General features: G+C 41.6%; 1 protein-coding gene across 1 annotated transcript in view; it reads left to right on the top strand.

Moving 5' to 3' along the window:
* Positions 1 to 15,263, top strand: part of zpr1 (ZPR1 zinc finger) — a 31,387-nt gene extending 16,124 nt beyond the window's left edge. Inside the window, exons 5-14 of the mRNA XM_048562299.2 lie at positions 399 to 485; positions 1,278 to 1,400; positions 1,660 to 1,713; positions 5,527 to 5,593; positions 7,000 to 7,070; positions 8,633 to 8,722; positions 10,269 to 10,379; positions 11,576 to 11,665; positions 13,322 to 13,387; positions 14,685 to 15,263. Of these exons, the coding sequence (XP_048418256.2) occupies positions 399 to 485; positions 1,278 to 1,400; positions 1,660 to 1,713; positions 5,527 to 5,593; positions 7,000 to 7,070; positions 8,633 to 8,722; positions 10,269 to 10,379; positions 11,576 to 11,665; positions 13,322 to 13,387; positions 14,685 to 14,816 (891 nt within the window). The 3' untranslated portion in view covers positions 14,817 to 15,263. The remainder of the gene's footprint in view (positions 1 to 398; positions 486 to 1,277; positions 1,401 to 1,659; positions 1,714 to 5,526; positions 5,594 to 6,999; positions 7,071 to 8,632; positions 8,723 to 10,268; positions 10,380 to 11,575; positions 11,666 to 13,321; positions 13,388 to 14,684) is intronic.
* Positions 15,264 to 17,633: the final 2,370 nt, after the last annotated feature.

Raw genomic sequence — 17,633 nt, 5'->3', positions numbered from 1 at the left:
ATAGCTTCTGATATTTTTCCTATGAGAGATGTTAAGCTAACTGGCCTGTAATCTGCCTCCTTTCCTTTTTTTTAGAAAAAAGGAATTACATTAGCTGTTTTTCAATCTAAAGGAACCTTCCCTCAATCAAATGAGTTTTAAAAAATTTAAAATCCCAATGCATCAACCTTCTCACTGGCTACTTCTTTTATGACCTTAGAATGAATTTCTTTAAGACCTGGAGACTTATCAATTCGTTTCAACCGTTACTGAATACTACTTCTCTGGTCATTATAATCGTTGCTCATTCCCTTTCATTTTGAGAATGCTAATTAGTGCTTTAGGTTTGCTGTTTATTTTTTTCCATCTGTTGCAGGATTTGACCTAACAAAATATCTTATTCACGATCTCTATCCCAGGCAATGGATCCCAGCGTTGCTTCTCGGATTGAAGAATTTATTGAAAAGCTAAAGAAGTTGAAAGATGTTGAGATGCCATTCACGCTGGTAGTTAACCCTTTTTCTCTCTGCTTTGGTGTGTCACTGCTGCTGTTCTGTAAATATGAATTCTAGCACACAGTAATTGCAGGAAGCCAGCTGTTTATACATGTGTAAACTGGACTGGTCATGCAGACTAATTCTGTAAAGGAGTACATTGGTGCTTTGGCTGCGGGAATAAAGATGCCCAAATTATTGGATGCTGGGATGCATAGTAAAATATTTTAGAGCTTCAAAGTAAACTTCAGGGAGATATTAATAGTAAAAATCGACAAAATTAATTTGGTGTTAGGAAATGTAAAGTTTTAAAAGAAGAAAGTAAGTGTATTTTGAAGAAAATGGTGTGTGGAAAAGAATTTAAGAAAAAATGCTTAATTTCCTTTTGAGAAGGTAGTGGTGAGCCTCCATTGTAATAATTGAGCTCAAATGCAATGAATAGAGATCATAAAATTATTCGCATAAATGTTACAAAAAGATAGGCTAGGCTGGGAAAAAAGCATACTGTTTTCCTTGGGGAAGCAGAAATAGGTTTCTGGGGTGTTGAAACACACCATGGGAGTTAGTGATTGACTCACAGACCGTGGGTACATTTCAGAATAAATTCCCTCAACTGCCCAATAGGATGGGTCACCAATTAAGATCAGTCACTCCCTGAGTGGAGGATAAATGCTGACAATGACATGACAAGCTAAATGACCTGTTCCTATGCTGTAATTTGTGGGGACAAAACAAGGGAAATGAGTTCCCTCCTTCAGAGTGTATTTGCTTTCTTGTTTCACTTAACCTGGTTTCCTTGTGCAGATTATTGATGATCCGTCTGGGAACAGTTTTGTCGAGAATCCTCATGCCCCGCAGAAGGATGAGGCATTAACAATTACTCATTACAAGCGAGATGCTCATCAGGACAGCATGTTGGGACTGCAGGTGGGTATGGTTTTCTGGTTTTATATAAATGACCTGAGTTAACCAGGATTTATTCAGTCACCATTTTGTGTAAGGAGACTTAAGAAATGCTGTCATTCCTGGGATTGCCCAAGCCTAAAATTCGAACAACCATTGAAGGAACCTAATGCAGGAAACGCGATTCGTGTGACTGAGAGAAAACTAACGGTGGCAGTGAGTGATTGAACTTTGAGCTTTGTTTTCAGCAACATTTTTAATTTCTTATCTGCTATCCCTCTAGGCGGCTACAGAAGAGGAGACACCCAAAACTGCCATGGATGACTTAAGAAATGAGGTAAGTGTTTCCACGCGGACTGCAACATATTACAGTATTTGAAAAGAGGCAATGGTGGAAAGGCTGGATGTATATAAACTTGATCAGGCACCAGAACCAGATCTGATGCAGCTGGCATACAGTGTTTTAGCTTTTATTAATAGAGGGATCGTGTTCCGGAACCAAGAGGTTATGGTGAAGCTGTACAAAACTCTGGTGCGGCCGCACTTGGAGTATTGTGTACAGTTCTGGTCACCGCATTATAAGAAGAATGTGGAAGCTTTGGAAAGGGTGCAGAGGAGATTTACTAGGATGTTGCCTGGTATGGAGGGAAGCTCTTACGAGGAAAGGCTGAGGGACTTGAGGCTGTTTTCATTAGAGAGAAGAAGGTTGAGAGGTGACTTAATTGAAACATATAAAATAATCAGAGGGTTAGATAGGGTGGATAGGGAGAGCCTTTTTCCTAGGATGGTGACGGCGAGCAAGAGGGGGCATAGCTTTAAATTGAGAGGTGAAAGATATAGGACAGATGCCAGAGATAGTTTCTTTACTCAGAGTAGTAAGGGAATGGAACGCTTTGCCTGCAACGGTAGTAGATTCGCCAACTTTAGGTACATTTAAGTCCTCATTGGACAAGCATATGGACATACATGGAATAGTGTGGGTTAGATGGGCTTGAGATTGGTATGACAGGTCGGCACAACATCGGCACAACATAAGTTGATTAGGGATAGTCAGCACGGTTTTGTGAAGGGAAGGTCGAGCCTCACAAACCTTATTGAGTTCTTTGAGAAGGTGACCAAACAGGTAGATGAGAGTAAACCGGTTGATGTGGTGTATATGGGTTTCAGCAAGGCATTCGATAAGGTTCCCCACAGTAGGCTATTGTACAAAATGCGGAGGAATGGAATTGTGGGAGATATAGCAGTTTGGATCAGAAATTGGCTTGCTGAAAGCAGACAGAGGGTGGTAGTTGATGGGAAATGCTCATCCTAGAGACCAGTTACTAGTGGTGTACTGCAAGGGTCAGTGTTGGGTCCACTGCTGTTTGTCATTTTTATAAATGACCTTGATAAGGGCGTAGAAGGATGGGTTAGTAAATTTGCAGACGACACTAAGGTCGGTGGAGTTGTGGATAGTGACGAAGGATGCTGTAGGTTACAGAGAGACATAGATAAGCTGCGGAACTGGGCTGAGAGGTGGCAAATGGAGTTTAATGCAGATAAGTGTGAGGTGATGCACTTTGGTAGGAGTAACCGGAAGGCAAAGTACAGGGCTAGTGGTAAGATTCTTAGTAGTGTAGATGAGCAGAGAGATCTCGGTGTCCATGTACGCAGATCCTTGAAAGTTGCCACCCAGGTTGACAGGGCTGTTAAGAAGGCATACAGTGTTTTAGCTTTTATTAATAGAGGGATCGAGTTCCGGAACCAAGAGGTTATGCTGGAGCTGTACAAAACTCTGGTGCGGCCGCACTTGGAGTATTGCGTACAGTTCTGGTCACCACATTATAAGAAGGATGTGGAAGCTTTGGAAAGGGTGCAGAGGAGATTTACTGGGATGTTGCCTGTTATGTAGGGAAGGTCTTTTGAGGAAAGGCTGAGGGACTTGAGTCTGTTTTCATTAGAGAGAAGAAGGTTGAGAGTTGACTTAATTGAAACATAAATAAAATAATCAGAGGGTTAGATAGGGAGAGCCTTTTTCCTAGGATGGTGACGGCGAGTACGAGGGGGCATAGCTTTAAATTGAGGGGTGATAGATATAGGACAGATGTCAGAGGTGGTTTCTTTACTCAGAGTAGTAAGGGAATGGAACGCTTTGCCTGCAACGGTATAGATTCACCAACTTTAGGTACATTTAAGTCGTCATTGAGCAAGCATATGGACGTACATGGAATAGTGTAGGTTAGATGGGCTTCAGATTAGTATGACAGGTTGGCAGAACATCGAGGGCCGAAGGGCCTGTACTGTGCTGTAAGAAAAAGGCACTAGGGTGACAGTAGAAGATTGTAGAATTGTAGGTGTTATACCTTTTTTATTTAAAAAGTGCAAGGATAACCTTAGCACCTACTTGACAGTGGTAATTTCCACTCTGTAGTGAAAAAGCTTTTGGAAATGATTTGGAATGTAGATTAATTGTAAAAAACCTCTATATTAACAAAAAATGAAATTGCTAGAGAAACTCAGCAGGTCTGGCAACATCTGTGGAGAGAAAACAGTAAATGTTTCAAGTCCATTGAGCCCTTCTTTAGAACATATGTATTTGATGGTGAATTGTGTTCAACTGACTGGCTTGATTTACTTTTAAGGGGGCAATGCAGTTGATGTGAACATGGGCTTCACCTGGCATTTTATCAATAGGAACGTGATTAGCTTACTGCAACGTTGAACCACGTGCAATAAAAGGACCAATGATAACATAGGTATGAAATTGGCTGATCGACAGCAAACTTAGTAGCAGTGAACAGTTTACTGAAATTTATTTTTAAGTGCCAAAATGAAATGTTTTGTTAGGAAGAGTGAGAAAAAGCAAAGATAAAATTGTAAAGAAATGCTGGGACATGGAGCTGAGGGTGTGTGTGCACAAATCGTTGAAGGTTTCAAGGCAGGTTGAGAATGTGGTTAAGAAGACATTCAGAACTGTGGGTTTTATTAGTACAAAGGCAAGGAGGGATGATGAACCTGTAGCAAATGCAGGTTTGGCCTTAGCAGGAATACTGGCTCTTTCTGCACAAAGCAGTATTGGAAGGATGCAAAGCTTTTGAAATGGTTGAGGAAAATGATTTTAGGAATAGTTCCAGGAATGAGGAAATTCAATTCCATGGAACTTTGAGAAGCTGAAGTTGTTTTCCTCTGAAAAGGGAAGAATGAGCAGTGATGTGTAAAGAGATATCAAAAATCTGAAGCAAATGGCAAGGAATTGTTTCCATTGGTGGAAGATTCAAGAACTAGAGGACCCCCAATTTAGTGTGATTGGCGGAAGCAGTAACAGAGACAGGAGGAAAATCATGTTTACACGACAAGCGATTAGAATCTAGAATATGCTGCTTGAGAGCATTTAGCGACAACAGTAACTGGCTGTGGGAAGAAGGTAGGCAATGAGAGTAGCAAAGCTGTCTTTTCCAGCTGGCATGGATAAAGTGGGATGAAAAGCCTCCAGTGTGGTGATTCCTGTGACCTGTTATTCCAGTGATTTGCCTTGCGTTTCTGATTTCTCCACTCACATGCCCCCACCCTCCCCACACCCCTGTTGCCACCACCAAAACAATGATTTCTTTAACAATGGTGTTGTTTCCTTGCATGTCAGATACTTATTTTCTGATGTGTGTCAGAATGAAAGGTGTGCGTTTCATGTTAATCAGTTACTCTTCTAGATTTCAGAAGTGATTTTTACACTGTCAGCTGGTTCAACTTATTCCAGATTTATTAACTGAAATTACAAAACTATAATTTGATTATTGTAAAAACCCATCAAGTTCAGTAGTGCCCTTTCGGGGAAGAAGTCTGCGGTCCTTTCTTGGTCTGGTCTACATGTGACTCCAGACCCACAGCAATGTGGCTGACTTAGCTGCCATCTGAAATGGCCTGGCAAGTCACTCAGTTCCAGAGAAACTAGGCATGGGCAGACTTAACCAGTGATGCCATACTGTTTGAAAGAATAAGGGAAAATAATTCAAAGAAGGTTTCCCTGACATTAGGATTAGGAGCAGTTTGGGAATACTCAAACTCTGCATCCAACGACTAGACTGACCTGAAGAATATTTAAATCTAAAATCAGTTATGATTTTCACAAAGGGAACTGTGTGTTGTTAACTGTCATGTTTTCTTCTTTTGATAGGTATTACAGTTCAGTACCAATTGTCCAGAATGCAATGCACCTGCTGAAACCAACATGAAATTAGTGCGTATCCTTTCAGTGTTTGATGTGACGGGATAGTAGGTGAGGAGGTGGCTCCTGTAGAACCCAGCTTATTTGTACGAAAATTACAAATGTCAAATTTAAAAGAGATGCTTGATTCCAGGCAGAAATTCAAAGTTGTTAAAGCAGCTCCCAGTCAAGTTAGATAGCAGGTTAAAATGTGGAAATCTTAAAGAGCATAAGATTTTATTGCTGTTCTGTTTCCCTTGCCCTCACTCACTGAATACACTGATTGTGAATGTCAAGCCTGGTTCAAGGGCCAATGACTGATAACAGGCTGTTTAGTGTGACTGGTATCAAGTCTTCCTGATGTTTTCCACACGTACAATTTGGTTGTTGATTCTTGACTATCAACAAGCTGGGTAGTCTTAAGGGGAGGGAGAAGTCATGTGGAAGGTAGGTTGAGTGTCCTGTATCTCCGGCACCAAGCCTGTTTATTATGGTGGGGGCTGTTTCAGACAGTGGTATACTGTACCACCTCAACTCGATGAATTCTGCTCAATGACAGTTCGAACTGGCTTCTCCTTGTTCTGTATAACTCATTCACTTTTCATTGGAGATGATAATGAAAGCATTCAGATTAAAAGCTGTAGGAATCCACCATAACAAGGTGTAGAGCTGGATGAACACAGCAGGCCGAGCAGGAAAGCTGACGTTTTGGGCCTAGACCCTTCTTCAGGAATTCACTGTAATACCCTTTTTCCCTTATGAAACATCTGGCAACATTTCAGTCAAAATAAAACAATATTGGTAAAATGGGTCAACTTTACAGATATTGCAATCAATTGATGATTGGAAACACCATTTTGGAGCTGGGCACAGTCAGTCTCTGAAAGTGAAAGCTATATTGCTGTTTCAGAGAGTGGATGCTTATCCAAACAGTTTCTCTAACTTGAGATTTCCAACTCTTTGCCTTTCGGTCAGGACAAAAGACCCTTTGGTTTTGGATGATATGGGGTTTATTGCACATTGAATCATCATATCTATTCTCTCGTTTTTTTTTAAAGCAGTCTGAGAAATGGCGTGGATGACTGCTCAACTGGTTATGAAAGGAATTATTTGCATCATAACATCATGATAGGCCTACAGTAAAAGGCAGTGAACCAGGGTTCGCCTATTCAAATGTTTACTATTCATAGGTGGCTTTGTTCAGTCATTGAATGTCCTTGAATTTCATGTCAGGTTCCCAATGGGATCAGAATGTACACATACACCTGGCAAGAATTAACAATACCTTTATGAATTTTTTTTTTTTTGCTTTTTGTTGTCAAAATTTATGCTTGGCAAGGACAGTAGCGGCATGCTGATCCCCACTTAGAGCCGCACTGCTCTCGGTTTGCAGTTGCTTCCTCTTGTGTAGAGCCAGTGTTTTTCTTCATCACAGATTTCTAGAGATCCCACACTTTAAGGAGGTGATCATCATGGCAACAAACTGTGAATCTTGTGGACACAGGACCAATGAGGTAACTTTCACAAATGTTCCAGCTTTCTAATTTTATCATGGGTTGGGGAAAGGAGTCCTTTGGGTGTGGGAAGAAGACGGAAGTATTGACACTGGCATTGTGAAAGGTAATTTTGCCTCCCCCATTCTTGGTTCCTCTTGAGATTTATCTGCGCTACCCCTTGTCATTCCAGTAGGATAATTGATGAGCTAATCCTTGACTTTCTAATGCTACTAGTCTAGACTGGCATCAGAATAGCCTGGGTGATACTTTCCCAACCACTGTCACTAACTATCTCCCCTGTGGCACCAAGAGAGTGCAGGTTAACTGCGGAGAGTTACAGGTTTATACATTCACTGCAACTGTCTATGTATGCAGTAGCAACACAGCCCTCTCCCTCCCCTACACTAAATCTGTCAGTTACTCAGGTATTGCCCTTGGGAAAGGCAATTACATGCTGCTGCAGTGTAATATAGAAAAGGCAGTGAAGATCTGGTTTTGAATAGAAATAATGCAGTAGTACAGTCTCATACTTGAGCAAAAGCTCTGAAAAAAGAGATAACGAGGTGTAGAGCTGGATGAACACAGCAGGCTAAGCAGCATCAGAGGAGCAGGAAGGCTGATGTTTTGGGCCTAGACCCTTCTTCAGAAATGGGACTTCATCTATGGTTGCTCCGACAGCAGTGGCGGGCACATTGTGGGGAAGGTTCTGGTTAGGGATTTGGGAGGTGGAGGAATCCCGTTTTGGGTGGTAGGCACCAGTAAGTTTACTGTACTTATGGTTTTTAGTGTCCAATAAAGCTGAGTAGAATTGTGAGTTCGGGTTGTGGATCCTACGAAGAATAAAAAATAGGAGAGGTCCTTTGCAGGTCTGGGAGAGGAAGGCTTTGAGCTGGAGTAGGCGTCATTGTAGTGCCAGGAGATGCCGGCGCATTGCTGCAAGTGTGTTTTTCAGGAGTTGCAGGGAGAAATGCTTTTGAAGGATCTCAGTGTTCTGAATGTAGACATTGTCACGGTTGGGGATAAATTGGGAAGGCCTGAATGTGGACTATTGGGGCTGATCTGGTTCTGTAGGAAGGTGATGTGGCTGTAGTACCCGGTTTGCTTCATGATGTGGTCGAGCAGTTTCAAGGCCGAAGGGATTACGAGAGAGTTGCAATGGGAGAGATGTCTTTCTGGAGGGAGGAAGGTAACTTCTTCAGGGCAGGCATCCTTAGAAGAGGCTTTGCGGTGGGGTTAAAATTGTTTCAGAGATAGTAGGCACTGCAGGTGCTGGAGAGTCTAAGATAACAAGGTGTAGAGCTGGACGAACACAGCAGGCCAAGCAGCATCAGAGGAGCATAAAGGCTGACATTTTTGGACCTAGCCCCTTCTTCAGAAATGGATCCTGTCTGACTGATGTGCACTGTGGTCAAACAGCTTTGCGAAAAAGAGAGAATTCTTGGGTGATGGCCAAGAGTTCAGGTGTTGTGGCACCTAGCACGGAGTCAGAAAGGGAGGATGGCAGAGGTGATTGTTGGGGAGAGAAAGGGGACAGGTGGAATTGTATAATGTCAATTTTTTTTGTATTTTGCAATTTTTAGGTGAAGTCAGGTGGTGCCACAGAGCCTCTGGGCACTAAAATCACACTGCGGATCACGGACCCTTCTGACATGACCAGAGACCTGCTGAAGGTACAGCATTGCTTCATGATGATAGTTTGCAGCAGTGTTATGTGATTGATGTGCTTTGTAATGTGTTCTGCTGTTGAACTCTTTACGCTTTATAAATGAACCTGTTGAATTATGGAAGATTATAACTTTACAGACAATGCATTTTTGCTTATGGGATGTGGGTGTGCTTGCAAGGTCAGTATTTACTGCCCTGGAGTAGGTAGCGGTGAAGTGCTGCCTTGAACTCTGCAGTCCATGTGGTCTAAGGAGGGAGCTGCGGGATTTCACCCCAATGACCGAGAAGGGTTGGTGATGTATTGAATCGTGAGTGTTTGATTGAGAACTTGAATGTGATAGTGTTCCATTGTATTTGCCACTCTTGTCCTTCAACCTGGTAGGGTCACGGATTTCGAAGGTTCTGTTGACTGAGGCTTGACCGATTGTTGCAGTGCATCTTGTAACTGGTAGATGCTGCTGTCGTTACATTAGTAATGCAGGGAGTGAATGTTGAAAGTGATGGGTATGGTGCCAATCAAGCAGGCTCCTTCATCCTGGATGATATCAAATTTCGTGTGTGTTGGAACTGTACTCATCCACTCAAATAGGGAGTATTCCTTCACTGACTCGACTTACACCTTATAAATTGTGGACAGTCTTTGGGGAGTCAGGAGGTAAGTTACTTGCTACAGGATTCTCAGCCTCTGACCTGCTGTTGCAGCTTCAGTATTCATGTGGCTAGTTCAGTTTCTGGTCATTAGTTAAGTCATTAAATGTCAAAGGGTGAAGATTAGATTCTTTCTCGTTGGAGATAGTCATTGTCTTGTACTTGTGTTGCTTGACTGTTACTTGCTATGTATCAGACCAAACCTGGATATAGTTCAGATCGTGGTGCATGTGGACAACGATTTGCAAATGGTGCTGAATGTTCTTCAATGATCAGCGAATGTTCCCAAATTTGACCTTATGATGAAACAGCTGAATATGGACACTACCCTGATGAACTCCTGCGGAGTTGTCCTGGAGCTGAGGTGATTGATCTACAGTAACCACTAACACCTTCCTTTTGTACCAGGTTTGACTACAACCAGTGAGATGTTTTTTTGTTGATTACCATTGACTCGTTTTCCTCGGATGACTCAATTGTATACTCAGTCAAAATGCAGCATTGATGTCTCTGTCTCTGACCTCATTCTGGAATCCAGCTCTTTTGTCCTTGTTTGAATCAAAGCTGTAATGAGGTCAGGAGCTGAGTGGTCCTTATGGAACCCAAACTGGGTGTTGGTGAGCACTTGCTGCTTGATAGCACCATTGACCCCTTTTGTCACTTTATTCTGATCAAGACTCAACTGATGGGGCAGTGGGTATAGGCTAGTTTTGGCTTTGTCTTACTCTTTGTGGATAGGATGTACCTGGGTAATTTTCCACGTAGCCAGGTAGATGCCTGTGTTGTAACTGTACTGGACAGCTTGGCTCAGAGCATGACTTGACATGATTTATAATTGAGTTGTGCTTTTCACGGGTGTGTCAGTACAGTTTGTAATTCTGTATTTCTTCTTACCTCTTGCAGTCTGAAACCTGCACCATCTCTATTCCAGAGCTGGAATTTCAGCTTGGAATGGGCATTCTTGGAGGAAAGTTCACCACTTTAGAAGGGTTGCTGATAGATGTGAAAGAATTGGTGAGAAATGCTTATTCTTCTAAACTTTATCAATATTCTCTACCCAGAAATGCTGGAAACAATGACAGATGTTTGTGATACTTTTTACATTTCATGGGGCAATGGAGGCAGAGACCTGGTGCTCGTTCTTACTCTTGCCCTCATCCTTCCTCAATCCTACAGAGAAACAGTGTTGTTACATCGTTTTTTTTTTTCTTTATTCATTTATGGGATGAGGGCATCGCTGACTAGGTGATAGTTATGGCTTGTCCCTAATTACCCAGAGGGCAGTTCAGAGTCAGCCACATTGCTGTGTTTCTGAAGTCACATGTAGGCCAGACCAGGTTAGAAAGGACATTAGTGAACCAGATGGGTTTTTCTGACAATTGACAATGGGTTCATGGTCTCATTAGATTCTTAATTCCAGATATTTTTATTGAATTCAAATTCCACCATCTGCCAAAGTGGGATTTGAACTCGGCTCCCCAGAATGTTTTCTGGGTCCCTGGATTAACAGTCCAGCAATAATACCACTAGGCCATAAAATAAAAACCATTGAAGGGTAAATGGGAAACAGCAGCAAGCGAAGTTCTGAGCAACTTTCACCAGACCTGAAACATTAACTTTGACTTTTTTCTTCAAAGATGCTACCAGACCTGCTGAGCTTTTCCAGCAACTTTGTTTTTGAGCAAGAAATGTGGGTTCACTTTATGGGAAGTATTAGAACTAAGAAACATTTTAAACAAGAGAAATGCTATCAACTCTGCCATCAAAACAGGTGCTTGTAAAGTGTATTGGACTTTGAAAATTGGCCATTCCTTCTCCCTGCATTCAGTTATTGAATTACATCTTTGCCCTATGTACAGATCTTTGGATAGTTCTGTTCAATAAATTTTAGTTTGTGTTGAAGCAACAGACACACAGAACACGTTACTCCATGTTTGGGAGCATTACAAAGCAACACAGAGTTGAAAGGCTGTAGGCAACGTACACATTTCCTCTGAATGCTGTAACAGATCTTTAATGTTATACTAAAGCGTTTGTACAGACATCTAAGCAGCACTGATCCTGCATGGTTTGCAACAAATAGAAAAGCAATACAGATTATTTCAGAGATTGTGCCAGTCTTGGCTGTTAACACTGAACTCCAACTTGTTTGTTCTGAGAGTTTGAAAAGTGGCTTGTGGAATATCTCACTGTTTATTTCTTATTTATAGATTATGGCAAAGAATCCATTTTTTGCTGGGGATAGCTCTGCTCCTCAAAAATCTGAAAAGCTCAGAGAATTTGGGCAGAAGTTGGATGAGGTAAAAGAAGTGATTAACTGCTGAATTTCATATAAAAAGTTTTGATTTATTCTTCAGATGAACTTATGAAGTGTTCCTCCAGTTCTGTCTATTTGAAATATGCATCAGACTATTCCATGATCATAGAATCCCTACTGTGTGGAAGAAGGCCATTCGGCGCATTGAGTCCATACCAACCTTCCAAAGAGCATTCCACCTGGACTCGGCCCTCTGTCCCACAACTCTGCATTTCCTATGGCTAATCCACATAACCTGCACATCTTTTAGATTGTGGGAAGAAACTGGAGCGCCCGAAGGAAACCTACCCAGACACGGAGAATGTGCAAATTTCACACAGTCACCTGAGGCTGGAATTTAACCCAGGTCCCTAGCGCTGTGAGGCAGCAGTGCTAACCACTAAGCCACCATTTGCCCCAATGTGCAATTTATTGTTGAGCCAGGTAGGAGTCAAACCTACAGTCTCCTGATCCGGAGTCAGGTGCAGTATCCATTGTGCCTCTGGCCTTGTGCTTAATGGTCCTGTTGCAGCTCACCCTGTACGAGTGAATCCTGCTGGCACTGAGCAGTGACTGGAAGCTGAACCAGACTCAAAACCAATTACTATTTTACAATAAACCTAATGCTTTACTGGAGTGACCTCAAGCCAGCACCTTTCTCCATGGTTGAACTTTATGTAAATGCTGTTCCAATTCTCATGTTTGCAGGACTTGCTGTTCCACTGTAAAATGCAGTGAAGTAAGGAATTGATTGTGCTGAGGGTGTCTGTTGGTGTGTGGTTGGCTGTCTGGAAGTTGGCAATCAAAATAAAATAGCTGGCAGTAAATAAGTCTTTGTCTGTAGACGGTAACAGAAGTCGGAGTGATTCACAGGCAGCAAATTTAATTTAGTCTTCAGTATCACTGAAGGCCCAGTGGATGATTTTATCATTCATTGTCTCTCCTTTCCATGTATATACTCCACCCTGTATGAGTGCAGATGGAATTAGGTTTACTGCATGGCCATTGGCACATTCTTTGGGATTTTGTTTGTGGAATTTATTCTTTTTTTTTCTGTGGGACACTAGGACAGTTAGAGTCGTATTACATTGTTCTGCAGTTCATAGTGTAGCTAAAAGTGACTTAAACTTCTAACTCTTGCTTTCAAAATCCTACCTGTCTTTGTGGTCTCCAAAAGTACCATAACCCTCCAAGGTCTTTTTGCTCCTCTAATATTGGCCTCTTGAGTATCTTCAAATTTCATCACTCCACGATTTGTAAAGACATGAAGTTGCTAAGACCCTAAACTCTGGAATTCCACACCCCAACCCCTGCAACTCCACATTTTTCCTTTTTATAAAATGTTCCTTAAAAGACATCTCTTTGACCAAACTCTTGGTCACCTGCCTTAGTTTCTCTTATGTGGCACGTTATCAAATTGTTTGACTTTGCTGCTGTGTAGATTATTGGGATATTTTACTTGGTATTTGTAGGAGCAGCTACATTGTACTGATGTAAGTACAACACTGAGAGTAGCTGCGTGTGGCACCTTGTCAGGTGAGCCACATCAGTGGCCGAGATTCCTCAAGCCTGTGCAACTTCCATCTCTTTGTATTTTTCTGTGCATTGGCTGAACCCTCTTCTTAAAATTGAATTTAAATCTGTTTGTTGTTTCCTTCAGATTATTGCATGCAAGAGAGAAGCTCACATCATTCTTAAAGATTCGGCAGGAAACAGTTATCTCCAGGTAAGTGCTGCTGGAATAGTTTCACCTGTTTAAACACAGCAGGGTGGGGTAACAGCCTTGCATGTTTCTGAAGAAGAGTCTAGGCCCGAAATGTCAGCTTTCCTGCTCCTATGATGCTGCTTGGCCCACAATGTTCATGCAGCTCTACACCTTGTTATCTCAGCCTCGCATGTATTGCAGGCTGTGTACAAAAAAGCAACTTCCATAAGGCCATGAGACATAGGAGTGGAAGTAAGGCCATTCGGCCCATCAAATCCGCTCCGCCATTTAAATCAAGGCTGATGGGCATTTCAACACCACTTCCCTGCACTCTCCCCGTAGCCCTTGATTCCTTTTGAGATCAAGAATTTGTCGATCTCTGCCTTGAAGGCATCCAACGTCCCAGCCTCCACTGCACTCTGCGGCAATGAATTCCACAAGCCCACCACTCTCTGGCTGAAGAAATGTCGTCTCATTTCAGTTTTAAATTTACCCCCTCTAATTTTAAGGCTGTGCCCACTGGTCCTAATCTCCCCACCTAACGGAAACAACTTCCTAGCATCCACCCCTTCTAAACCATACATTATCTTGTAAGTTTCTATTAGATCTCCCCTCAACCTTCTAAACTCTAAAGAGTACAATCCCAGGATCCTTAGCCGTTCATCATACGTTAAACCTACCATTCCAGGAATCATCCGTGTGAATCTCCACTGGACACGCTCCAGGGCTGGTATGTCCTTCCTGAGGTGGGGGGCCCAAAATTGGACACAGTATTCTAAATGGGGCCTAACTAGAGCTTTATAAAGCCTCAGAAGCACATCGCTGCTTTTATATTCCAACCCTCTTGAGATAAAATTTCAAACGATCTGAACATACTATTTGATTCCCTGTGCACCCCCCAGTCAAAAACAGGAACCACTCATCCCCACTGATGAGATAATCAGTTATTCCCAGAACGTGGAACCAAAGTGGCATTTGCACAGCTGCTGTGATGAAGCAGTTTCAGATATTGCTAACTGCCTTTGTCGTGGTTGTGTTTCTACACCTGAGGTTTCTCTGTCCTTTGTCCAGAATGAGTATCAAGTGACTGGTCATTTCAAGCTCCACAGCCTTTTGTTTTCAGTGATTAACTGCTGTGAGAAAAAGAGAATCCATAAATATTTTGTAGTGATGGCTTGAACTGTTTTTTTGATTTGGGAAATGCTGTAATGACAGAAGAGACAAGTTATAGGGTACAGCCTGGTGTTTGGGAATGGGATTTAATTATTATTATTGGGCTGCATTCCTAACTCATTTGCTTGTTTTTCTCTCTCTGTAGAATTTATATGCCCCAGATCCTGATCCAGAAATGAAGATTGAAAAGTATGAGCGCACATTTGAAGATAATGAGGAACTTGGTTTGAATGACATGAAGACTGAAAATTATCAGGAGCCGGAAATGGATAAATAAAACTGAGCAGGGTTAAGTCAGGACAGTGATAGCTGGTGTCTTTTTTTTGGTGTACCATGTGAAATATTGAAATAGATATTTATCTAAAGAAAGGGGATCCCAAAAGAGTGGATCGTTGAAGTGTCTGTAATGGAATGTGATGTGGATGTGAGTCTATTCTGTACACTTCACAGATCCTGAATGTTGGAATGCCATTGATACAAAGTGAAAGGAGCCACTGGATTTATCTCTATCTTTATCTTTATCTTTATTCTGTGTTCCTCCAACCTTCCAAGTTGGGAGTAAATATCCACATAGCCTTCAGTTGGGACTTCCTGATCAAACTCCAATGAGGATAAATGGCAGGAGAGAGCTTAACTTACCACTTGATGCAGGTCATTTGGTGCTTGAATGTAATATTTTGTTACTAACTCATTCTAATTTCAAGTAAAAAAATATATTTATGCAGGTCATTCGCTTCTAATTGCAGTACACTTTGGGTTCACAAGTCTGACCAGGTGGATAGGCCATTCTGTCACTTGAACTAATGCACCAAATGCAGCTTTCCATTATGTCCTGTATTGTGGTTCAGTATTTTGAGTTGTACAGTTTGCAGGTGATCAGTCAGGGAAACAGTACTGCCCATTGTGATGTGTGGCTGTTCTGTACTATTCTGTCCATTTGACTGGTAGTCTAGAGGCGATAATGAATTTGATGCCTGTATTGACTGTACAAGATGAGAAACTGTTCTATTTGCTACAAGACTAGGATGCACTCTTTGTTAAGATGGTGGGATTAGTGTAGCATAAAAAATTGGCTGCATGTCATGTGTATCTCCAAGGCTATTATATGTTCATAGAAACATTTTAAGCAGAATTGCACTTAGGATGAGGGATTCAGAGCTTCCTATTTCACAATCCTAATCTTGGATAACATTCTGAAGCTTTCAACCATCAACTTGCACTATTTTGTTAACAAGCATATAAAAAATTGCTGAAATTGGTATTAATCCAAGTAATTTGCTAATTGTTTGTGTAGCCAAAGTGGGCTGGGTGTTTACGTTGGTGAAATCGGAATGAGCACATATTCATAGATAATGGGACCTGCAGATGCTGGAGAAAGTGTGGAGCTGGATGAACACAGGCCAAGCAGCATCTCAGGAGCACAAAAGCTGACGTTTCAGGCCTAGACCCTTCTTCAGAGAATGATGAAGGGTCTAGGCCTCTAGCTTTTGTGCTCCTAAGATGCTGCTTGGCCTGCTGTGTTCATCCAGCTCCACACTTTGTTATCTGAGTACGTATTCATACTTTGTTGATTTATGGAGTGGAATCCTACATTTCATTAAAGTGAAAACAAAATACCCAGAGACCCAAAGTTAAATTTTTGGAAATACTCCAGCAAGATGATAACAGGAGAATTCAAACTGAAACATTTTCCTGTCCAGAGATGCTGCCTGATTTAAGTACTCCTAACATTTTCTGTTAGGCGCTTTCTTTTTTTCAGTGTCAGTTGTAGGATCCAGAGTAATTAAATCTTCAATCCTGATTATATTTAACAAATATACTGACCTTCTTTATAACTTGCAGTTGTCTGCTTTTCTCAGTTTCTGGTGTTTTAGGCTTTGTTCTTGTGCACAACCTTGCAGGAAAGTACATTTTCATTGTAGTACAAGTACATTGCATTCAAAGGAAAGACAAACTAACTTTAAGGACACAGTGAATTTAACAGGAGTCTCAACAGGGTTTATGTGAAGTTGCTGGTCACCTTTTGGAGCTCCTGTATTTTTATATATTCCCTTCCTACTGCACACTGCCTCACAATCTCCAGTAAGAGACAAAAGATAAAGATCGATTTTGAAGAAATTTTCTCTGATTACTTACAAGGAATTAATCAAGTCACAAGCTATGGACTGACTGGAGGCTGTCACTCTCTAACCGTTCAGAAAGTTGTCAACCATTCTCATTGTTTTCTTCTCCACAGATGCTGCAAGACAGAGTTAACGTTTCAGGTCCGATGACCCTCAGAACGTTGACTCTACTTCCTCCTCCACAGATGCTGCCAGACCTGCTGAGCTTTTCCAGCAACTTTTTGTTTTTGTTCCTGATTTAGAGCATCGGCAGTTCTTTTGGTTTTTATTCTCATTGTCTTCCTGCCTTTTTGAATGATTGACGATGCCTAAAACTATTCATAGTGATAATGACTTGAAGTGTACTGCTCCAGTCAAAAGAGGCTTAAATGATCATCATCTATACATAAAATATTTGGATATGGCAAATTTAACTTTTTTTTTCAACTCCAGAAACTAACTTCATACCTAGTGGTTTGATCAAAGATAGTTTTGAACATACAAACACATTTCAACATCTTAAAGCATATGTACTTGTTTTCTCTGATCCCTTGTTATTTCTAGATTAAGAAAGACTATATTTACACTTTACCATTCATATCCTCAACACTTCAGAGAGAGTAAATTATCTCTGAAGAGTAAGTCGAAGCAACAATTGAAAGACAATAGAGATAACAAGACCTGTTGCCTGCCACTTCAATGCACCGCCCTGCTCTCTGGCCAACATCTCTGTCTCCGACTTGCTAGTGTTCCAGGGAAGTCCAGCGCAAGCTGGAGAAAAACTCTTCATTTTTCGCTTGGGGACCCTACAGCGGTTCGGGCTCAGTATTGAGTTCAATAATTTCAGGGCCTAAACTCTCCCATGTCCAACCCCACACACCAGGCCTTGTTACCACGTAGCCTGCCACTACACACCCGCTGTTGTTAGTCACTAACAGTCCCCATTAAAAACTATTTGCCCTCCCATCCTGATCGTTAGCAAACCCTTTGTC

This window comes from Stegostoma tigrinum, chromosome 32, assembly GCF_030684315.1.
Source record: "Stegostoma tigrinum isolate sSteTig4 chromosome 32, sSteTig4.hap1, whole genome shotgun sequence".
NCBI classification, from domain to species: Eukaryota; Metazoa; Chordata; class Chondrichthyes; order Orectolobiformes; family Stegostomatidae; genus Stegostoma; species Stegostoma tigrinum.
Note: the sequence above shows the minus strand (reverse complement) of the source record. Positions and strands in the feature narration are given on the sequence as shown.